At 36.9% G+C, this 24,550-nt stretch overlaps 1 protein-coding gene across 1 annotated transcript in view; it reads left to right on the top strand.

Annotated features, from left to right (window-relative positions):
• Adgrg4 (adhesion G protein-coupled receptor G4) overlaps positions 1 to 24,550 on the top strand; it is an 87,596-nt gene that overhangs the window by 54,349 nt on the left and 8,697 nt on the right. Inside the window, exons 12-19 of the mRNA XM_077106512.1 lie at positions 2,331 to 2,465; positions 6,402 to 6,521; positions 8,040 to 8,085; positions 9,880 to 9,983; positions 12,549 to 12,670; positions 14,588 to 14,856; positions 19,718 to 19,796; positions 22,898 to 23,178. Of these exons, the coding sequence (XP_076962627.1) occupies positions 2,331 to 2,465; positions 6,402 to 6,521; positions 8,040 to 8,085; positions 9,880 to 9,983; positions 12,549 to 12,670; positions 14,588 to 14,856; positions 19,718 to 19,796; positions 22,898 to 23,178 (1,156 nt within the window). The remainder of the gene's footprint in view (positions 1 to 2,330; positions 2,466 to 6,401; positions 6,522 to 8,039; positions 8,086 to 9,879; positions 9,984 to 12,548; positions 12,671 to 14,587; positions 14,857 to 19,717; positions 19,797 to 22,897; positions 23,179 to 24,550) is intronic.

The following is a 24,550-nucleotide window of genomic DNA, read 5'->3' on the forward strand; positions in this document are numbered from 1 at the left end:
TCTTATTACACATATAAATCACAATTTTTTCATATCTCTGGTTGTATACAAAGTATATTTACACCAATTTGTGTCTTCATACATGTACTTTGGATAATAATGATCATCACATTCCACCATTATTAACAACCCCCTGCCCCCTCCCTTCCTCTCCCACCCGTCTGCCCTATCTAGAGTTCGTCTATTCCTCCCATGCTCCCCCTCCCTACCCCATTATGGGTTAGTCACTTTATATCAGAGAAAACATTCAGCATTTGGTTTTTTGGGGATTGGCTAACTTCACTTAGCATTATCTTCTCTAACTCCATCCATTTACCTGCAAATACCATGATTTTACTCTCTTTTGATGCTGAGTAATGTTCCACAGTTGGAGTCTATATTTATAGTTGGATTTTATTCTCTAAAGGGCAGGTAACAAATATTTTTGGCTTTGTATGCCCCAAGTGGTCTCTTTCTATTGTGGGTTCTTATTTATTAGTGTTTATTTCTCTTCTCTTCTCTCTCTATATTGTACAATCTTGAAGCAATGAAATATAAAGTCCATTTTTACTTCAAGGTGATATAAAGGCAAACCTTTGGCAAGATGTGGTCTTCTGACTAGTTTGTCAACCTCTGATGTATAGTGTTAATTCCTCTTTCATTCAGAGCTTTAGATGTCCTTTATAGCATTAGTTTCTGTCCACCATCAGGCAAACAGCTGTGAAAACAGACAACTAACCCTGTGATGTTACCTTTTCTCAAATGTCTACTCTTCTCCAGATTTTGTCTGCTTTTGTTCATTTTCCAGTGACTTCAAGCCATTGTTAGTTTATACAGTTGTTATATGTAGTGGGCATCAAATCTGTTAAGAGCTGCTTAGCCATACTAGAAGCAGATGGTAACTTCCCATTGCATTTTATTTACATATATAATTTTTTATTATAAAGTTGGTGGATAAATCAACTAACCTAAATCACACTCTTGGTACCAAACTGTGTACATTTTGAAGCTAAAACATTACCTTTCTGTGATACTTGATTGCCTGAGCAGAGATCATTTGTGCTAGGGAAGAAAGAGCCATTTATAGCTTTTGGTTTCATAAGTCATTTTTAGAAATATTGTAAAGTTTCGTACTCCCATTATACACCAACTAGGTAATAGCTTCTTGAGAGGGAGCATAGATAATAGAAAAAAATGTTAAACTAAAATCATATATATCTTTGTTCAGCCACATCCTAGCTTTATGATCTTGGACAAGTCACATAACTTGTTTGAACCTCTGTTTCTTGTTATAATACAAGCATGCTTAAACAAGGGTGCTCATGAACCCTGTTTTTCTCTGGGAGAGAACAGGTTTACAACTGTGTTTCCAGTGTAATTTTTGATAAAGCCCCTGCTGGGAGCCATCAGCCAAGTAGGTATGACAATTTCCTTGCCAGTGTACCCCCATGGAAGGACTAGTGGAAATAGGACATTTTGCAGCGACATTGCATGTAAAGTGACCTTGCTCAAGGACCAGGGCGGATCCGTGTTTAGGGTGTTCCCGGTTTAGGATAATCCGAGTTTAGGGCGTTCCCCGTTTAGAATAGAGCGTATCCTGCTGCCTGAGTTCCCCTTGAGTTCTCACGGGATTCAGAATATATTTGGGAGACAGAAGCCCAGTGGGTGTGGATTTGGGCAGAGAACGTGGATTTCCCCAGAATGTGTTTGTAGAAGGCCGGTGTGAGATCGGGAATAAAGAATTGCTGTTTGAATCTACAAAGCTGTGAGTGGCTCGTGATTTGTGCCCAGCCAGACTGCGGCAAGACCCTTTTATGCCGTTTTTTTTCTGAAGCCACAAGCTTCTCTGACTTTTTTCTGCCTCACTTTTAATGAGAGTGTTGTTCAACAAACTATTGATAAGTGCCTAAAGCCATTGGCTGATTTTTGTTTTTGTTTTGTTTTCATTTTAAGAACTCTATGTGGGAAAAGAGGCCTGATTTCCAAGACTGGACTTTATTTCTGAGAATCAGGACAGATCACCTAATTTGTCATTCCTCTTCCCACCTCTGGTATTACCCAGGTGGAAGTAGGTTAAGGAGAGAGAACCTCAAAGATAGGCTTGGAAAGGAAAAATCTCTCTCTCTCTCTCTGTGTGTGTGTGTGTGTGTGTGTGTGTGTATCTACATCTGTGTGCACCAGGATCATGTCTTGGCTTGTGATGTGTGTGTGTGTGTGATAGCTTTTGGAGCTAGTTCCACCATTCTGCTCCCTGTGGGATGCTCTGGGGCAAGTGCTGGGGTGGGAGGTAGGAAGGCTTTCATCCTGATAGATGAAGACTCCAGCTTTCATTCCTTGATTGTTCTTGGCAGATCTACCTGGGCAATGCCCCTCTGGAGAGGGTTTTGGCTTCCATATATTTGCCTAAATCACTGAGGGAGAAAATTCCTCTTAACAACTTACAAACCATCTTGTTTAGTTTTTTTGGCCAAACTTCACTTTTTAAGGTAAGTTCTTGCCTCTGGGAACTGTCATGAAATGACATATGGTGACTCATTGTAATTATGAACTCCTGCTATTTTCATGATGTTCTGTTTATTTTAGAATATGTTCTCTGATTGATTCCACAAGTCTTGCAGCACAACCCCTGGCTCTCAACATGAATCAACATCTACTTTAATGATGTTCTACAGTTTTTAATTTTCACAGCTTCTCAGCTTTGGAAGCGACCTTAAGGATTATTTGGTGACCAAACAGAGGCCTCAAGATGTTTCAAAGCTATAAAAGAACAGCACGTTCTCCTGATGAAATGCCCTTTCGGCTTGCTAGTGCTTTCTTCCCAAATCTTTCCTGGCTTCTCAAAGCCAACATGCCTACTCTTCAGGGCCAATTTATTTGAAACTGGGTGGTGTCCAGCAGGATATTTGCCTGCAGACATTTGTTAATCTTTTTCTCCACCTCCAGAGAACCTTCTCTGAGGGCTTCAGCTCTCACCCACTAAAAACACAGGCAATATGATATGGTGGTGAAGAGCATGGGCTCAGGTGCCAGGCTGGTAGAACTTGAAGCTAGCTATGCCATATCTGCTTGTGTGACTCCATGTGCCTTAGTTTCCTCCTATGGGTAAGAATAATAATAAGTTGAGAGCTGTTGAAGGAGTAAAGGAGTTAATGTGTATAAAAAGCTTACAACATTGCCCAGTACATAATAATCATCACTGTGGTTGCATTGCTATCATTATTATACTACCTTGGGTCTGTGCCTAACAAACGGCTCATTTCTTCCGGCCACTTTTATCTCATCTAGCTGTTGGGAAGACAGCCATCAGAGTTTGAATGTTGTTGAAGACAATGACTAGTATTAATTGTTAATATTTATACTTATTATCTAATTTTATTCTCATAAGAAGCTGAGACTCAAATAAGTTAATTAATTTTGCCCAGGATCACACAGCTAGGAAGTGGCATATCTAGGAATCAATCTCAGGCTGTCTGATTCCAACGTTCATGTATTTAAGAGGATAATACATTAATTTGCCCAAGTTGCTTGGATTTCTAAGGAGGTTACTCAAAAGAATTAATTTCTAATGGTCAAATATTCACAGAGTTATTGTGGGGATGATGGGGAGAGATGGTACTGGGCCAATTCAAAATATACCGCATACTCATACTACCTACCAACTCTGATTTACCACATCACCTCTAAGTCTGTAAAACATTTTGTTCCCCTGAAATTCTGCAGCCACTCTTCCTACACTCTAAATTCTCTTTGGTCTGTGGGATTAGCTCAAATCTTACCCAGGACATCTGCCTAGAGTTAGTGAGCCCCTCCCTGCTCTTTCCTCTGCCCCCTGGAGAAAAACTTTTGGTAGACAAAATTTTTTAATAAAAAGTTTGAAATGTGGTCTGATCCTTTTGATAAACCTGTCAATTCTCTGTACCATCTGAGATGCTATTATTTTGGTCTTAATTTCTCATTTCTTCAGAAGGCTGTGCTTGTCTATTAGAATAGGAGATAAACTTGCTTTGCATAGATTTCACACTTAATAAGAAATTTTTATTCACTAACGCCTTCTACCGAAATGGATTAAAGATCTTTGCCAAAATTAGCCTGCAGACGTCATAGTGCCAGATGAAGAAGGATTAGAACTAGCTTGCCATCAAATTCAGGGTTGGAAGGGCCCTCAGAACTCATGTAGTGTCCCATCCCCTTATTGTACCAATGAGGACATGGAGACCCAGAGAGAGGAAGACACTTGCTAAAGGTGACTCAGTTTACTAATTTATTCAGTCATTTATTCATTCACCAAATATTTATTGAATTCCTACTCTGTGTCTTCAGTGGTGCTACATGCTGGGTATATAAACTGAGCAAGAGAGATGTGATGTTTGCCCTCAAAGAACTTCCAGTATGATGAAGGAGAGCAGAGATCTGAAGTTTCCAGCACTGAAGGGGGGACCTGAGGCTGAGATCTGTGCTAATGGTTGTTGGACACTGAGAGCTTACAGGAAATGTCACCTTTTACCTATCTTTTCTTTGAGTTCCTGAATCTGACAGCCTTGTTTTTACACTGATTCCTGTAAAATCTTTTGATCAGAATCTTAACTGTCATTACAACACATTACCTTAGAAATTGTTGAAAAGACACCACTCCTGAACATCATGTACTTCCTCCTCCACTCCTCTACTAGCTGCAGTTCTCGGAGAGAGGAAAAGGCACAAGCAAGTGCAATGTGGCATAGGGACTCTAGGGCTGTAGAAGAGGGTCTCTACTGTCATTTGGAAAAGCAGGAATGGCCTGGTGTAAGAGAGCTCTCAGCTCACACCTGAGACTACAATAGGAGGTAGAAGATGAAAGATGATGAAGAGGGAGGATGTAAAAAGGAAGGAGAAGTGCTTCAGTCAGAGGGAATGGATTGTTTCTTCCCCCAGCATGGCCACCATTTTATAGTTAAAAGAAATGAAGACAGAGAACAGGTTAATTAAGTCTGGGGCTGTAATGGGTGTCTCTTTGGCCTTTCCACCACAGAAAATTGTATCTCTTGGGAGGATAATTTGAGATCATCTGGTCTATCCTCCTTCTTCATGTGACCAGTGGCCCAGAAGGAAGAGTGCCTTTAGAGGAACAAGAGGGCTTGGGCTAGCTTTTGGTCTTGCCAGTGTCAGTCAGGTCCTTTCCAACCACATTGTGCTGCTAATACACCTCTACATCAGGCTGTCCCAGGTGTTTCTACTGAAAACAGAATACTTAGCCATAAGATTGGTTCGGATGAATACCTCAGGTCATAAACAGGAAGCTAGTAGGTTCCTGGTGGACATACACTGCATTTACAATTACCCAGATGTCAGAAGCAGCAGGGCTCAGGTTGGGTAGGGAGAGGGGCTGAACATTATTTCTTCAAAATTATGAAGGCATGGCATCTTAAAAATGGCCTAGCAGGTTTTTCATGGGATGTCTTTGGGAATCACGTCCTCCAGGCTTTCTTGGCAAGTCCTTAGAGGATTTGCTGCTTCTACTATCCAGAGATAAGCACTGGCCCTATATCTGGTCCATTCACATGTGCTCCAGAAGAGGTATACTTTCAGCTGGAGCCTTAGCCTTTGGAAGTTTGGCCTTGTTAATTAGAAAGCCCTATATCTCAATAGGTACATTCTAGTTAATTGTCTTTAAATAAACATTATCTCTGTCCTATCATTCACAAGTTTGTGTGACCTTTGTACATATAGGCATTGAGCTTGTCTAAGCCTCAATTTATTTGAAAAAATGTCTGTCTATATAATGTCCATGAAGACCAAAGATAGTAGATAGTGTAGAAAGCACTCAGCAAAGTATCTGACTCATGGTGAGCCCAAGATAAAGTACCTACCATGCAGGGAACACTGGGACACACAAAATCTGGACTAGGGTCTCAGAGCTCATGGTCCTCAAAGGAGAAGAACACTATCCTCACAGACTCATTCCAAGCTGGCTGTTGATCAACCTATTTCCATCTCCAGTGAGGATAGAACAGGATGTGGTATATAACTAACTCATGAGATATTTAGATTCCTTATAAGGGATGTGCTCTTATAAAGATGGTTGAGATTTAGAACTGGATGAGTTATGAAATGTAAGGATCTGGAGAGCTCTCCAAGTTGAGAATAGTTTTATTTTGTTAGTGCAGTGCTAAGTAGCAGGTACAAGACCAAAACTGATTGGATAGATATTTGGATAGATAGATGAATTAATGTATTGTTCCATCTTGGTATAATGACCACCTTATGTGAAGTCAGGAGATGAGCTGAATGATCTCTAAAAATTCACTGTCACCTTGTAAAATTATTTTCCACATTTTCTGTACCTAATACTGCATGTAGTAGTTCACAAGTTCTAGATTGATAATGAACATGTAAACCTTAGAAATTCAGGACCTAAACTTCTCTTCTTTATGTTTCATCTACAGATAAAAAATGTCATGAAAAAATTAACCACATATGTTATGAGTGCTAGCATTTCAGATATGTCCATTCAAAACTTGGCTGATCCAGTGCTCATCACTCTGCAGCATATTGAAGGAAACTGGGTAATGCCCATTTTTATCTCAGAATCACATGGCCTCAGAACTCTTCCTTGATTTTCCTGTTAAAAATAATCTTCTTTTTAAAAATTTTTTAATTTGTAGATGGACACAATGCCTTTATTTTATTTATTTTTATGTGGTGCTGAGGATCAAACCCAGTGCCTTGCACATGCTAGGCAAGCACTCCACAGCTACAACCCCAGCTCCTAATTTTCTAATTAACAGATGTGATTCAAAGATTTAGTGAAGATTATCCCATTCCAGGTATCAGAGGTGTGTTATAATTGGGGACTTCAAGAAGTAACACCTTATCCCAAAGATATAGTGAATGGTGGGCATTCTATCACTGTGACAGATTGGCAAGGCAGTGACTATAGATAAGTGGATGTAATGGTCATCCCATCACACTAAATGACATTTAATTTCATTTATTCTTAAGTGAGGCAAACAGCTTCATTCAAAATAACTGAACATTTGTATTCTTCAAATTTCAATGAAGAGCATTAAAATGTGTATTAATTATCATCAAAGGACTAAAACCATAGTCATATGGCATAACATAAGGCATATATTACTAAATGATCAAATTTAGCCTTAGAATAAGAATGAATTACTATTTCATTCTTTGATGTTAATGTGTGTCCAGTGTGAAGTCTTAATAGCCTCGTTCATTGCCAATCTACAAGACCATATGGTCTTGTATTTTTAACTAGTCTTGATTCTAGAAGAGGAGAAGAGAAGAGTAGGAGAGAGAATTTTAAAAAACATACCAAAAGAAATATGTTAATGGGGTAAGATCTCTCAATTTGGACTCGAGCTACAACTCTCAAATTGTCCCCAGCAATTAATTATTCCTTCCCTCCAGTTTCCCAGAGATTGTGGGTGCTGGCAAGGACTAGGAATGTTCAGTAGGTCTAATGAAGAGGCAACTCAACCTTGTGTCCATAAGGCATGAATGACCTCAACTGTGAGCCCTGAGTCCCACAGCTATAAAGAACACCAGTACTAGTTGGGCATGGTGGCACATGCCTGTAATCCCATTGACTGGGGAGGCTGAGGCAGGAGGATCAGAAGTTCAAAGCCAGCCTCAGCAAAAGCGAGGTACTAAGCAACTCAGTGAGACCCTGTCTCTATATAAAATCCAAAATAGAGCTGGGGATGTGGCTCAGTGGTTGAGTGCCTGTGAGTTCAATCCTCCAAAACAACACCCAGTACATATCAATCCTGCACTTACTAGCCACAGCTTCCTCCTGGGTCTTGCACCAGGACATCATAGAAAATTCCAATGCTACCAACTATTTTCAAGGACACACACAAGATCACCATGTGGTGACCTGTTGTTTTCTCATTTATGAATCCAGAGTTAGATGGTGTTAGTCTTAAAACCAGTTCACAAATGGCCCCCATGTGTGTGTGTATGCAAACATGTGTATCTACTGTCTTCTAAACTCTTGTGTGTGCTCATTACTGTGTGATAACTCTCATGAGGAAAAATGTTTACCTCTGATTTCTTTTTTCCAGAATTATGATCAGGTTCACTGTGCCTTTTGGGATTTTGAGACTAACAGTAAGTATTTTTGTAAGCAAGCTTTTCCCCAGATCATTTTCATATTTGGCAGTTGAAGGGGGTATTGTGCTGAAGCTACTGTCTTATCAGGCTCTACAGAGCACTCTGAATAACCAAGATACAGGATGTGATTTTTATATCAAATTAGGGTATGGAAATTAAGAGAAAAATCCTTTTAGATGAGACAGTTGAAAAAGCATACAGGGGTAAGCAAATTTGGAAGAAAGAAATTTTGAAGGTCCAATGCAGAGTAGCTTAATACTGTTTAAAGAAAGTTGAGGAATGGTCACCTGGGTCTTAATTTGTACATTCCCACAGGGATTTTTATTGAATACTGTCTCCTTCCTTTTTTTCCTCCTTAACTCTTCCAAACTGACTGTGTGACGTTGGGAAAGCCATTGAACCTCTTAAGGTCTCAATCTTTTCCATCTTTTCATTGAGGAAATGAGACTTTTTGGTTTGTCCCTAAAGGGCCCTTCCTGCTTGAATGAGTATGAGTCTTTGACACCAATAAGAGATGATGAGGATTGTTATTGCTGAATGGATTTCTCTTAGGCTTGCCATCTTCACTGGAATCTCTAAAGATAACACCAAATCTCAGAGAATTCCACACAAAATAAATTTCCCCTGAAAAGCCAGAGCTGACTATGAGAGGAAGAACAACCTGGGAATTTTTCCTTTTTCAGTATCCTTAGGATTCTGGGAAAAAAGTGAAATTCTCTTCCCTCTTAATTTTCTGGTGTGCAGGAATACTACCTATTTCTGACGAACAGAATTAATAGTTCCCTTTCCTGGTCTCCTCCATGTCTTTCAGGAAGAGAATACTGTAAAGTGATGAGCTTTATTCCCCATAGCTTCAATAAGTTGATCTCTGTATTTAGTAATGCCAAATGGTTGGATTACTCCCAGGATATCCTTTGCCCTTGTCTCTCTCCTTAGTGGATCCAGAACTTTTGAAATCTATGGAGTTATCATGGATGGACAAATTCAATCTATACTATATGCTATAGTTTATAGTTGCCTTTCTGGTCTAATGCCACCTGGAGGCTCTACTTTAAATCTTCTGTATGACCCAATATTGGCAGATTATGTCAAATGACAGTTGGTTTCAGAACCCTGAGTATTCTGAGAAGAAACTAGGTAGGTGTTCAGTAGAACAGAGGCTCTAGTTGGCTCTAAAAAGCTCCAGACTTGGACTCAAAGCACTTAAGACCACTTGAATTTTGGGTTTACCTGGTTGTTTAGGATGTCTATTCCAGTCCCACCAAGTGTCAGTGTATATTCCACAGGTCCACATCCTTCAAAAAGTTGTAGATTTGCCTATTTCCTCTTTATTGGCTATTTTAAAAAAAAATAATTGCTCCAACATGGTAGCAAAACTGTTGTTCATGATTATTAGAGTCTGTCCTAATCTGTAGATGTATGGTACAAGAACAGGAAATGTGGGAGACAATGAAGTTATGCCATGCACAAAATCTCTTAAAAGTCAATTTGGGGGGCTGGGGTGGTGGCTTAGTGGCAGAGCACTTGCCTAGCATGTGTGAGGCACTGGGCTTGATCCTCAGCACCACATATAAATAAAACAAAGGTACATCAACACTAAAAAATATTTTTAAAAAAGTCAATTTGGCCTTTTAGATTTAATTTAATTTTGGTATTCAATTATACCTCTATCTTGCAGTCTTAACAAACAATACTAATTATAACACACGTTTGGATGGTGCATACAGTGAAATGTTAAACATTTCTGAGAAAAAGCAAAACTGCTTTGAAATTCCCTTCTGTCTCCTGCAGATGGACTAGGCGGATGGAACTCATCAGGCTGTAAAGTAAAGGAAACGAATGTAAATTACACAATCTGTCAGTGTGACCACCTCACCCACTTTGGAGTTTTAATGGTGAGTTGTCCCTTCATCATTCCTCAATAGAATTTTGACAACTTTTATTAGATTCAGATCAGTAACACATGTATGAACAAAGTAATGGGGAAAGAAAGTCCCTTCTCCTATCTTGTTCATCCAAAGTAGAGAAGATTGAAATAAATATTATCTTTCTCACAAAATGAATGCCTACTTTTCAAATTTCAAACAATACAGAAAAGGTCCTTGTAATTCCCCTTCCAAAAGATTACTACCTTTAACAGTCTGGTATGTATATGTATATTCATTTAGAATCTTTACTTCTGTGTACATGAATATATTTTTTATAAAATAGGATCAAATTTTTTCATACCATTTTACTGCTTGCTTTTATTTTTAACCTAACAATATATATTGGACAATTTTCAGGCAAATATTATCCATTTACTTCAATTTAAAAATACCTTTATGATATACCATTATGTTGATTGAACATGATGAGTTTAACCAGACCCTGACAGGTGGATGTTTTAGCTATTTTTCTCCAATATGAACTTTGGTATAATATACATTCTTATTTATTTTTCTTCCAACATTTGTGAAAGTATTCCTGTAGAATAAAGTAACAGCATTGCTGAATTGAAGTCTATGATCATCAACAATTTTTAATTTTAATAGTTATTGTCAAATTGCAGCATATGTAAGATGTATTTTTAAAATGTTTGTAGTGCTTTAACTAGTAAGAGTTAACTGACCAATTTACAAAGCCAGGCTTAAACAATCAGCATCACTGTTAACTCTCCTAGTTCTTTCATCTCCCATGATCTTCCTAATATCAACTTGCTGAGTTTTCCTCTAAACCACTCAACCAAATGGCTTCTCTACCCACACATGAATACTTCCTTGGTTTCTTAAGTTACTTTATTAGATAGTGGTATTTTAATGTGTCATGTGTGAGTTGTTTCTCCAGCTAAGTTCTTTGAGGGCTGAGAGTCTGTCTGACATTTTGTGTATATATATATATATATATATATATATATATATATATATATATATATAATCATTCCTCAATAGAATTTATATATGTATATATATGTATATAAATTGACTAACTCTTACTTGTTGAGTAGATATTTTTATAAAGAAATTAATATGGCTGAGGATGGGCATATATATATATACATGTATATACATACATACACACATATATACATATATATACATATACACACATATATACACATACATACAATATATTATTCATATATATACACATACATATACATGTATACATGCATATATATATATATATATATATATATAGAGAGAGAGAGAGAGAGAGAGAGAGTGAGTGATTGATTCCAGTGCCTTAAACATGCTAGTCAATTACTCTATCACTGAGCTACATTCCCTATTTATTTCTTTTAAAAATGTTGATTCAACAAATAAGAGTTAGTCAATTGATAATTATCAAATTGTGAGAATTTTTTTTTTTTTTAGTTTCCCCCAAATCATTTAGAGCACTAGAGTAGAAGTCAGAAGACCAGGGTTTATTTCCAGCTCTGTCATCGGCTAGCTTTGTGATCTTGTTTGGGTTGCTTTCCTTGTTTGGAACTTAGATTTTTCTTCTGAAATATAAATGATTTAAGGAGACCAGGGTTTATCAATTTTTCACTCTATTGATAATTAGTCAAATAATTCTTTCAAAAATTATTTTATTTATTCATTTTGTTGATAGACCTTTATTTTACTTATTTATATGTGGTGCTGAGCATCAGACCCAGTGCCTCACACATGACAGGCAAGTGCACTACCACTGAGCCACAGCCCCAGGCCATAAATAATTATTTTATTGTGGAAATCTGTTCTGTGTATTTTAAGACATTCAGCAGCTCCTGAGCCTCTACCCCACTACAAGCTAGTAGCACCCTTCCCAGTTGTGACAACCAAAAATGTCTCCAGACACTGCCGCATGTCCTAGGAGGAAGGACAAAATTACTTCCAGTTGAGAACTACCAGAACTACTTTCTGCAAGTCATAAATCACCTTAATCATCTGATGAATGCTATGGACCTTCTTCTCCAATCAATTCATTCATATATCCAAATAATTTTGTGTGTCATTCCAGGTCTTTTATGGTCCCTAGATTAAGAAATTACTGGACTATGTGATCTCTAAGGCCCACTTTATCTCTTAATTTTGTGGGTTATTTAAGGTTTAAGGGAAAAGAACATTTTTTTTTGATGTTCCATGTAGTGTTTTGGGACGCGCAGTTCACGTAATGATTCACTTTGTATCCCAAATTCACATCTATTAGCTTGGTTATATTTTAAGTGTAGAACATGTTAATGACAATGAAACCAAGGACTAAATGTTCTTTCAATGCTGTCAATGTCTCTCCATGTCTTGTACACAGTAAGTTGTACTAGGCATAGTCACCAAACAATATAGGGTCTTATCATGTATTTATTTACACAATCTGGTTGTATAAGAACTATGGCAAATATGTTATACATTCTGGGAATCACATGTTTGTGAGCACTGGAAGTATTGTCATAAATTTGCTCTGGTAGATGTGTAACATACACACATTGCATTCCCTAGGATTTATCCAGGTCTACAGTGGATGCAGTGAATGAACGGATATTAGTTCTTATCACAAACACTGGATGCGGAATCTCCTCCATTTTCTTGGGAATTGCAATGGTGACATACATAGCTTTTCAGTAAGTTGATACAGATTTGTTCTGAGTAAGTTTAATTTGGTTTGATAGATGCTATTGTCATTGTAACCTTGTTAATTTCATGAACAAATCCCAATAGGAAGAGGTCAGATCCATTAGATTATGAAGTAGATAAATTAAAAACAAAACAAAACAACTATCACTTCTAAAAAAAGTTTGAATTGGGCTTTTAAAAAGCAGAAAGTTGGGATTAGAAAATATCTTTCCACCAGGATACAAGAAGACTAATCGATAAAAGAAAAAGTTGAACTTATGCATTTATGATAGCAAAAAGTTAAACCACAGTTTAGGAAGAAGATATTTGCATTGCATATATCTGACAAAGGACTTTCATGTCAAATATATTTAAAACTCTAAAGAATAACAAAAACAAGACAGACAGTACAATTGGAAAATGGGCAAAAGTGTTTAACAGGTACCTCACAAAAGAAGTTATCCATGCCTAATCCCAACTTTTGCCTAAATGGCCATTAAGCAAGCATATGACAAGGCTCTCAACATCATTTTTCATCAGAGAAATGTAAATCAAAACCACAATTACCATTAGGCACCAAACAGAATGGCCAGAATGGCTAATATTGAAAATACTGACCATAGCAGGTATTAACAAGGATGTGGAACAATCAGGACTCTTATATATTGCTTCAGGGAATGCAAAATGGCAGATGCTTTGGAAAATTCTTTAGCAATACCTACTAAAAGATAAATACACATTTAGCCATTGATCCAGAAGTTTTACTCTTAGGTATGTATTCAAGAGAAATAAGTGCATGTGTCCATCAAAATATATGTACAGGAATATTTATAGCAGCTTCAGTCAGAGTAACCCCAAATTAGAACCATCCCCAATGTACATTAACAATTCACTGGATGAATAAAAGGTGCTATCTTTGTAAAATGGAATGCTATATAACAGGAAAAATGAACTACTTTTATACAATATTTAAATAGGATTGAGCAGAAGAAACCAGAAAAAGAAAAGATAATGTTTTATGATCCATTTCATATATGTGAAATTTCAAGTGCAAGCAAAAGTAAATCTAGGGGACAGAAGTTGGAATATTGATTACCTCTTGTGGGAGTTACTGAATGTTATGAGGTATTGAAAACATTCTAACTTTTGATCTGAGTGGAAGTTCCATAGGTGTATACAGATGTAAAGAATTTTAAGAATTCACTGAGTGCATTCTTAAAATATGTGCACTTTACAGTTTATCTGGATCTAGAATACCACATTAATAGGAAATAAAAATTCCAAAACTTAATTCAGTAAACACTGACTAGAAGTTGAAAAAAAAGAATCAAAGGAGAAAATAGGTATATTTAATTTTTGAAATACTAGATCAATTTCCACAAAGTGAAATTGTGATCTCTTATTGAAACTTAGGGCTATATTTCCATGATTCCAACCATTGCAATGTTTGGAAATATCCAAGTAAATCTATTTTAAACAGTTTCCATAGCCATCATCCTTTTCGGTAATATGTAGATCCAGCTTACTACGTTGGTGATAATGGAATTGTAGTATCTGAGAAACTCTTCTCTTCCTTCTTTCTAAAAGAGAATAAAGAGAAAAGGGATTGCTTAGTTGAGAGAGGCTATTATTAATCCTGTTAATGAAGGTCACTATATTTAGGATACTGTGATTCTATCTGGAAAGATATTGGGGGTACTCTAAAAGTCAGTGTGTGTGTGTGTGTGTGTGTGTGTGTGTGTGTGTATGACCATATAATTTACCATACTATATATATTCATATATTATATATAAATAATATAGTAAAATAAGTAATTTAATTTTAATAGGTAGTTCCTTTATTTTTGTAGTACACAGATAAGATGTGGCAATGATTAGTTTAAAGAGAAACCCTCACTAACTTAACATTTTTTTTTTTTTTTTAGCAAACTTCGAAAAGATTATCCTTCCAAAATCCTGATCAACCTGTGCACAGCACTACTGATGTTAAACCTGGCATTTCTGGTCAATTCCTGGTTGTCATCGTTTCAGAAAGAGGGACTTTGTATCACAACTGCAGTGGCACTTCATTACTTCCTGCTCGTTTCTTTAACTTGGATGGGCCTGGAGGCAGTCCACATGTATTTTGCTCTAGTCAAAGTCTTCAACATATACATTCCATATTATATCCTTAAATTTTGTCTAGTTGGTTGGGGTAAGTGTGTCTGCCATTGTTCTTGATGTCTTTGTTTTAAGCCTGTGTGTCTTTCTAATTCTTAGTCTGCTTTGTGCTGCTATAACAGAATACCCAGGAAAATTTATTAACAGATTCTATTTCCTTTCAAAATTAATTAATTAATTTTAATTGGTATATTATAATTGAACATAATAGTGGGATTTGTTCTTTTAATTTTTATTTGTTCTTTTTAGATATACATGAAAGTAAAAGGGATTTGTTATATATTCATACATGAACACAATATAATATAATTTAGTCGATTTAATTCCTCAGTACCTCCCTTTTCTCTCCCCTGATCCCCTTCCTCTATGCTACTGGTCTCTTCTATTTTCATGAGATCCCCACATTTTTTTCTTTCTACTTCCACATATGAGAGAAAATATATGATCATTGACTTTCCGAGTTTGGCTTATGTCACTTAACACAAATTTATTTCTTAAATTCTGGAGGCTGGGAAGTCCAAGATCAAGGGGCCTGCATCATAGTAGAAGGCATCACATGGGGGTGGAGGACAGAAGTTACAAAGAAATATCTTCTGCAAAAAATAAACCCATTCCTGCAATTATGGTATGAATCCATTCATGATGTCAGAACCTTTATAATCTTAAGTTTCCTCCACATGACCTTTGGAGGACACATTCAACCCATAGCAAGCTCTATTAGGCAATTATTTTGTGGCCAAAATCTGTTAATATCATAGTTAAGGAATTAAGGATAACCTCACTTGTGTTTGAGTGTGAACCTCTTTTTCTGCCTATATTGCTCTATGAATTCAACTTTTAACCTTTATGGTGAGGAGTTGGTGTGCAAATATTTATTGAGTACTTGCTTATGTGCTGTGCTAAGTGCCAGATATATAAGGGTAAACCTGTTAGATTTTAGTCATCCCTTTACAGAAGTTACAATCAACAAATAACGATGGAACAGCTAACAGTAAGGTAGCTTGTACTTGCACCGGAAGCTATTCCAAGTGCTTTATATACTCATTTAGTCTTCACAGTATTTATTTTTTTAATATTTATTTTTAATAATATTAAAATATTATTTTAAAAAATATTATTAAAATATAATATTTAATAATAATAATAATCCAACTATATCCAAATAGTTGGATGCAATACTTTTATTTTATTTATTTTTTTGTGGTGCTGAGGATTGAACCCAGGGCCTCACACATTCCAGGCAAGTGTTGTACCATTAAGCCCCCATCCCAGCCCAGTCTTCACAGTGTTTATATGGGATGGGTCCATCATTATTCCTACTGAGGACACTGAGAAACAGAGAGGTTAGGTAATTTGCCAAAACTCCCTCAGTTAATAAGGACAGAATAGGAATTTGAATTGGGGAGTCTGTTTCCATAGATTGGACTTTTAACCTCTATGATCTTGCCATGCCATTTAAGGAACAGAAAAAGGACTTGACATGGGTGAAAGGGTGTCTGGTCAGGTACAACCTGACCCTTTTGACACCTCATTGCTGCTGCCCTTAGAAGAAGCCAGAAATAGAACTCAGCATGCATATTTTCCTAATATAAATGTCACTATATTGGTTTGCTTTCTTGTATTTCTTTTCAACATAATAGATAGTGAAAAGGTGTTTTGTTTTTGTTTTTGTTTTTTTGTACTGGGGATTGAATCCAGGGGCTGTAAACTAAGCTACATCCCCAAACATTTTTATTTTTTATTTTGCAACAGGGTCTTGCTAATTTGGTAAGGCTGACCTCAAATTTGAAATTCTCCCTCAGCCTCCTGAGTCTCTGAGATTACAGGTGTTTACTACCACACCCAGCTTTCCAGCTTTCCTTCCTTTCTCTCTCTCTCTCTCTTTGTTTCTTTCTTTTTTTTTTTTTTCTTTTTGTACCAGGGATTGAACTCAGGGACACTTAACCACTGAGCCACATCCCCAGCCCTTTTTATTTTTTACTTTGAGACAGGGTCTCATTAAGTTGCTTAGAGCTTCAGTAAGTTGCTGAGGCTGGCTTTGAACTCACAATCCTCCTCTCTTAGCCTCCTGAGCCACTGAGATTAGAGGCATGCAACAGCAGGCCCAGCATCCTTCCTGTATTTCTAATGGGCATGGTCAGCTCAGCTTCATTCCTATCCTCACTTGCCTATCCAAAAGAGATTTTGTGTTCAAAAATGTGTTGGATACAGAAGTGATATGTATTAAGTAGGATACATAATGGTACATAGGTAGATAGATTTTATCCCCCATTGACTTTGTGAAGACAATAGCTTCCTAATCAGCTACTCATCCTTTTGATGAGTTCATTAGCATAGTGCATGCTTTCATTGGATAGACAGTCAGTGCTATTATCTATGCTAATGTCAGGTGCAAAGACAAATAGTAAACAAAACATAATCTAAAATATGGCTTCAGTATACTTAGCAATCTATCAGAAACACAGAACCAAAAGCAGTACATGCACTTCCTTTTGTGTGTCCCTCATCTTGATTCAACCAGAAGATTGAAAAATGTTGTGGAAGAGGCTTCATGAAATGATGAAGTGGTCATAAATGTCCCTCGATCCTGGTTTTCCTTCTTCCTCATCACCACTCCTCCTTGACTCCCTGTGTAGAAGGTCCTCCTTCACTCACTCCTCACGTGTGGGTCTTCTCCAGAGATTATTTTTTGCATCTCTGATCTTCTGGTTCCCCACACTCCTAGGGTACAGGGAGATGCAGGGAAGGTTAATGCTTGTACTTGCAGAGAAAAATATCTTGAAGAGTACCAAGTACACACAAGCCAGGGCCAAGCTGAGACTGAGGCCTGGCAGGTTTTGTAGGTAAAGAAAGATACAATGAATCACTCTTAGACTTATTTTCTTACTTACAAAGACAGCACAAGGAAGAGTAGCTCAAAGTGCCAGCTCCCAAGTTCTTGTCCCACACGCTAAAAACAACACCATCAAAACAAAGGGAACAGATGACTGCCACACTGAGTTCTGGGATTTCCTGTTACTTAGGAGCCAGTTCTAAACAGAAGCTGTGAGATTTTCTCTTCTGTAGCTCTGTTCTGAGGAGACAGGGTACAAAGTCCCACAATTCTGCAGCACCCAGACCGGCGATGGAAAACTGTCTCAAGACAGCCTCCAAGGGGATGTGAGTAAGAGATGGCTTTGGAGCACCTCTTCACAAGCTTCCCATCTTCTCTCATTCATGGAGGACCACAGGGCACTCTGCCAAAATTCAAATAAGCTGACATCCAAGCCTTTGCCTTAGTGGCCTATGTGGATACATTGAAGGTCCCCAAGGGAAATAAGTATTAGCATCTGTTTAGATTTGAAGCTGTGTCTTCCTATTGCCAAAGCAACCTGTTTTAAAGGTTCATTCTTTTTTTAAAGCCCTGTCCAAACTGGAGAACATCATACTATGTAAAATAAGTCAGACTCAGAAAATCAAAGTTGAATGTTTTCTCCCATATGTGGAAACTAGAGTATAATAAGAGGAAAAAAGTGTGTGTGTGTGTGGGGGGGGTGTTGAGTATCATAAAGATATAGAGGAGTAGAAGATGGAGGTTGACAGAGAGGTAGGAGGGACAGGAAAGGGGAGGAAATGTGGAATAAATCTGACAAAATCATGCTAAGTGCATGCACGTAGTGTATGTAGTGAATTCCAGCTTTATTTGTCTCTATAAAGCACCAAACCAATCTAAATAAATAAAAAAATAAAGAAGTGAAAGGAAGACAAGCAGAGTAGAGGAAGGAAAATGGAGGGAGGAGGGGAGAGAAAGGGGGAATGGGTCTGAAATGGAGTAAATTAAATTTCATGCATGTATGATTATGTCAAAATGAACCCAACTATTACATATAACTATAATGCATTAATAAAAGAAAAAACTATCCAAAGCATATTTGTCCATGTTTAAAAAAGAAACAACCAACCAATAGATATATTTAAAAAAATAATGTATATATCAACTTGAGAACTGCCACTTAATTCCATCCTAAATATGAGGTGTTCCATCCCTCTACCCCCATTCCAGGGGTATCTTTGAAACATGTCTGCATCATACTAGGCACTGTGCTTGGTGTGGACTATATAGATTGGAAGGAGCTGTCCTATTTATCACAGAATAGGATGGTGGGGGATTTTTGCACTCTGGGGTTTGGAGTAGCTTTGGAAAATATCTTACAAAACCCCTAAAATGTGTGTGAGTGTATGCTCTTCATTTAGGAGAAATACTGTTTTAGAAATAAAGAAATCATTTAAGTTCTGCAAATGTACATGAAATTGGATTTTTCAACCCTGTGTCTATACTCACATCACGTTTGACCATTTTAACTGAACTGATTGCTTTATTATAGTCTGGCTGAATTGACTGGTCGTTAACTGGTCGATCTAGTCAAAATGTCAAACTAGTAATGAGTGTGGAAACAGCTTCCCTGTCAAAAAAGCACTGAAGGCTGCAGCTGATTGCCTGTGCCCTTCCTCCAAGGTGACCTAGACAAAAAGATAGTAGGAACTAAGGGGCAGTATTGAAAAGGAAAAAAATTGGCAGCCCATCATTTGAGAAGAAATGCTTGATGCAAACTCGCATTCTGATGAACTAGATACTTCCATTGCCAAGTTGATTTTTTGGCACTTGAGCTATTTTTAATAACCAGTGGGCGTTGTATTGGAGCCATTGGCATGCCGTTTAATTTAGCAGATTGGAGAACTCCTAGAAATGTTTAACTTGGAAGAATTCACAAACATTTTGCAAACAATGGTATTTTGATGCCCGCACATCTGTGACTCATTTAAACAGTATCTTAATATATCATTGCCCACAGTCATTGATCAGGATCCTTCTCCCATAATATAATGGGATCCTTTGGCTTCCTTTCCTACTCTAGGAATCCCAGCAATTGCAGTAGTAATCATACTCACCGTGAGAAAAGATCTGTATGGAATTCTGAGCCCAACAACTCAGTTGTAAGTACCAAGAGCTCTGCTACTTAGGTGGTGGGTTCTGGCCTGGCTGGGTATGGGGAGATGTTCTCAGCTTGGGGCTTGGCCTTGACACTGGCTTCAGGGAGAACTTAGCCTCAGCCTTTCTATCCTGGACACAGTCACAGCCATACTCAAGGAATGGTTAGCTACCTAGGCTCTGTATGACCTTGAGCAAGTTACCAAATCTCTTACTTTTAATCTCTTCTGGAAAATTGGAGTAATAATGTTTGCTGTCAATGTCATGAGCAAATTAAAATGAAATCACATATATGTATGTGTGTGTATATATATATATATAAATATATATAATAAAAATATATATGTGTGTATATGTGTATATATATATATATGTATATATATATATATATATATATATATATATATATATATATATATATTTGCTCACCCTGTTGCCTGATCCATAGTAAGTGTTATATAAGTGGAAGCCATTGTGATTATAAAACTCACAGACCATTGGAAAGATTTAGTGGCCATTATAAGGAAATACTGAGGTAAATTGGAAAATATTTTCTACCTTTCAACAATAAAAATCTTCCCTGAAGAAGATAGCATACAAAGCTTTTCTTTGTAAATTGGCTTAACTTTATTGTTCTCTTTTCCCTCCCTCCCTCACCCCCTTTTCTCTTTCTTTCTTTCTTTTTAAATTTGATTATAAGCCCATCTCTTTAATTCTCTAAACTGTAGCCATAACAAAGTAGTCATTCATTGGATTCCATCTCTTTAGAATCTTCTGTTATGTGTAGATAGCTATCCTGTGGTCCTTTAGGCTGCACAATCTCATTTCACATTTGTTTTCTTTCCCTTACATATCCATTCTCTTTATAGTTGCCTCTCAACATCACGTCCACTATAGATTTCCTTTCCCACTGGACTGGAATCAAATGTAGGAGGTCCTGCTCCCAAGACTCCTCTGTCTTTCATATTGAGATGACAGTTTCCAGAGGGTCAAAATTATATTGCCCTTTGCAGCAGATGCTTTCTAATTAAAATCTTTGTTATTATTTCTTTCTCTGCCTTTTCTCTTTCCTTCATTCTCATCTGTACCTCCATCTTCCCTCTTTGTCTGTTTTGTGACTTAAAAGGTCCTCAGTGTCTACTAGTGATTCTTCTTGAAAGATCAAAAGCAAAAGTAAAATCAGAACAAAATCAACTCCACTCTCCCCCAAAAGAGCCATTTCACATATGACTTTGTTAGTAAGAGGCAGATGGCTCTAAGAGCTTTGTTTTTTAAATAATTACATTTTGAAAGGTAATTCGACACATGGCACAAAATCCAAATGTACAAAAAGGTACAGGATGAAAAATAAGCCTCATCCCAACCCCAGCCACTCAGCTTCTCTCCCTTGAGGTAATTCTTGTTACTAATAATCCTTGTATACATATTCTTTTGCATGTTTTTTTATTTGTTTTAGTTTTTGAGCTATTTTATTTTAATTGCTACATAGTAATCACATATATTTATGGGGTACAGTAGGATCTTTTGATACATTCACATGTCGTGTAATGATCAAATAAGGGTCATTAAAATATCCATAACTTACAACATTTATTATTTTTTTGTGGTGAAGCATTCAAAATCCTTTCTTCTAGATTTTTAAAACATACAATATAATATTGTTGATTATAGTCACCCAACTGTAACAGAACACCAGAACTTATTCCTTCCCACTACTCTCCTCATCCTCTCAAAACTATTACTGTTCCACTCTCTACTTCTACGACATCAACTATTTTAGATTCCACATGTGAGTGATCTCTTGCACAATTTGTTACTGAAATGGTGAATATATATGACTTTACACATTACTCTTTTCACTTCATAAATATCTTGGAGATGACTATCCAAACATACAGTTTGCCTCATTTTTCAAGTTTTTTAAATACCTTCTTTCAAGGCTGAAGATATTTAGAAATCCCTAAGCATTAGAGTCCATTAAGAAAATTAAATATTTTTTCACACCCTCCCAAGTTGCATACACACAAAATCACACATACAGGAAATTATCTACACCAACGTGAACAACATGTTCAAAGAGGGTTTTCCTGGCTTTAAAAAAGAGAGATCCCAAAGGGGAATGAATAAAAGAGAGGAGAGATGGGAATAGAAAAGACAGCAGACTGAAATGGACATAACTTTCCTATGTTCATATATGAATGCATGACCAGTGAAACTCCACATCATGTACAACCACAAGAATGGGATCCTAATTAGGATGTTATATTCCATATATGTACAATATGTCAAAATATGCTGTACTGTCATGTACATCTAAAAAGATCAAAAATTTTTATTGTAACTCTAAAAATTTTTGGTTCTACCTCTGAGAGAGAGAGGGGCGGGGAGGGAGGGGCCAGGTCCCTGCAAAGCTAACACACAGTTGAATTCATCAAGTTTGTCTGTGTTCAAAAACTAGAGGCAATGCCTCAGTAATTAGATATGTTATTAAATTAAGTATCTATCCATATGAAGCATAAGAAATTTCTTCTTTAATAGAAACTGTAGAGCCTTTAATCAATCCAGTGGCTAGTGTTGCTTTTTATAGTTCAAATATATCATATTTTAAAGCATTTTTATTAACTCTGATCAGCTCATCATTGTTGATAGAGCATTCAGAAAAGCCATTAATTGCTCATGTCCTTCTACTGTAATATTTATAATGCAGAGTTAAATCCATCCTGCAAATAAAACTCAGGTGTAAGGTGGGGAGAGGAGAGTCACTTTGGGGGGAAAAACATAATTTGTTTTTCTGCTGATGAAAAATAGTCTTCTAGGGAATTCGACTGAGAGGTTTCTGCATATGTAGGACAGAAACATCTTATGGGATTTCTAACTTGGTATTGAAGAGTACCCTTAACTGGGCTCAGAAGGTTGGTGTTTTAGTCCTAACTCTGCTACCAGTGGGTGTGAGTGAACTCTGTCAAGTTCTTCATCTCTCTAGGTCTAGGTGTCCTCAGATTAAATGGAACTGATTAAGTGATGTTCAGAACCTTGGTAAAATAGGAGCTTATGTTTTCCTACCTCACTGTAGTCTTCTTTATTTTTTTTTGTTTGTTTCTTATAGTTGTTGGATCAAAGATGATTCTCTCTTTTACATCTCAGTGGTGGCTTATTTTTGCCTCATATTTCTGATGAATTTCTCCATGTTCTGCATTGTCCTCGCTCAACTGAATTCCATGAAATCCCAAAGCCAGAAGACTCGGCAGAAGATGATTCTGCATGATCTCAAAGGCACATTAAGCCTGACATTCTTGCTTGGCCTTACCTGGGGGTTTGCCTTTTTCGCCTGGGGACCCATGAGGATATTTTTCTTATATCTTTTTGCCATTTGTAACACTTTGCAAGGTAACTGTTGCTTCTCTGGTCTCTGTGCGGCTACCTACACCTTCACCAAGGCTTTGGTTGCTTTGAAAAATAATCTCATCTTTTAGAGACTTAAAGGAGGAGAAAATAGTCCAGGAGGCCTCTGTTCACAACTGTTTGACAAGAAGCCATTGGAAATATTAGCTAGATGTTACCCCTCATTGTAGGAATGAAGTTTAAGAGTGTAAGAATTGTAGGAATGAAGGCTAGAGCAAGGAGTTGTGGGCCAAGGCAACATGCCAAGTTGCTACAAATCCTCTTCAGAATCTCACCATAACTGATTGAATTAGATGATCCTAAGCTAAGGGCTCTATAGCTCTTTAATCTCCTTCATATATTCTGGTGAAAGAAATAAATGATCAATGAAGTGATTAACAATAGAAAAAAAGGCAACATAAGAAGTAAAGCTGGGGGGCTGGTTAATATATTTTTGAGTAATTATTGATGTGCATTTTAACCTGATTTGTCCTATAAAAACAATCTTTGGGTGATTTGGGGACGCATGTAGAATTTTTCTTGGAGGACTGAAGCTCCTCTTCATACTATTATCCTCATATTCGGCAAAGACCATTTAGGCTAGGGGCTGGCAGAGAGTCAGCTTAGCTCCATTGAGTTAAGGTCTCCTTTAGTACTCTCTACTATTTTCCACTCAATATACACCTCCTTCATAAATGCACTCCACTGGTGGTCCCAGGGGATGCTCCATCAGGAAAAGGTCTCTTTGGTCAAAGAAGCATGAGAAATGCAGCAATTCATTCCCTCATTCTTTGGAATATAGCTTGTTAAAAACTCTCAGAAGCTATTGAAAAATATTTAAAATTTTTGCTTCAACTTTACATTTTTAAAACCTCAGGACCTTTTTAAAATTATGGTCGTTTATCCTTGAGGAATATCAGGAAATATGAATTGATATGCAATTATATTCCAGGCCCTTCTAAAGTGGTATAGGAATGTGGTGGAGCAATCTGTATACGTCATAGTTTTACCCTAATGTCTTATGATTCAAGAACCCATCTCAATTGCAGCAGTATGGTGACTTAACAGAAATTTTGTGTCCCACCAGATTCTAGTCTACCAACCTTATACAGTAGTTCCCCTTATTTCTGTTTTATTTTCCACAGTTTCAATTATCAAGTGTCAACCATGGTCTGAAAATATTAAATGAAAAATTCAAGGAATATACAATTTAAAAATTTTAAATAATTTTATTATAGAATGTTGATATAATTGTTTTATTCTATTATTAGTTGTCATTCATCTATTATCGTGCCTAATTTATAAATTGAAATTTATCATAGGTATGTATGTGTAGGAAAGATAATATATATAGGATTTGGAACTCTCCATAGTTTCA

Source organism: Callospermophilus lateralis, chromosome X (genome assembly GCF_048772815.1).
Source record: "Callospermophilus lateralis isolate mCalLat2 chromosome X, mCalLat2.hap1, whole genome shotgun sequence".
NCBI lineage: Eukaryota > Metazoa > Chordata > Mammalia > Rodentia > Sciuridae > Callospermophilus > Callospermophilus lateralis.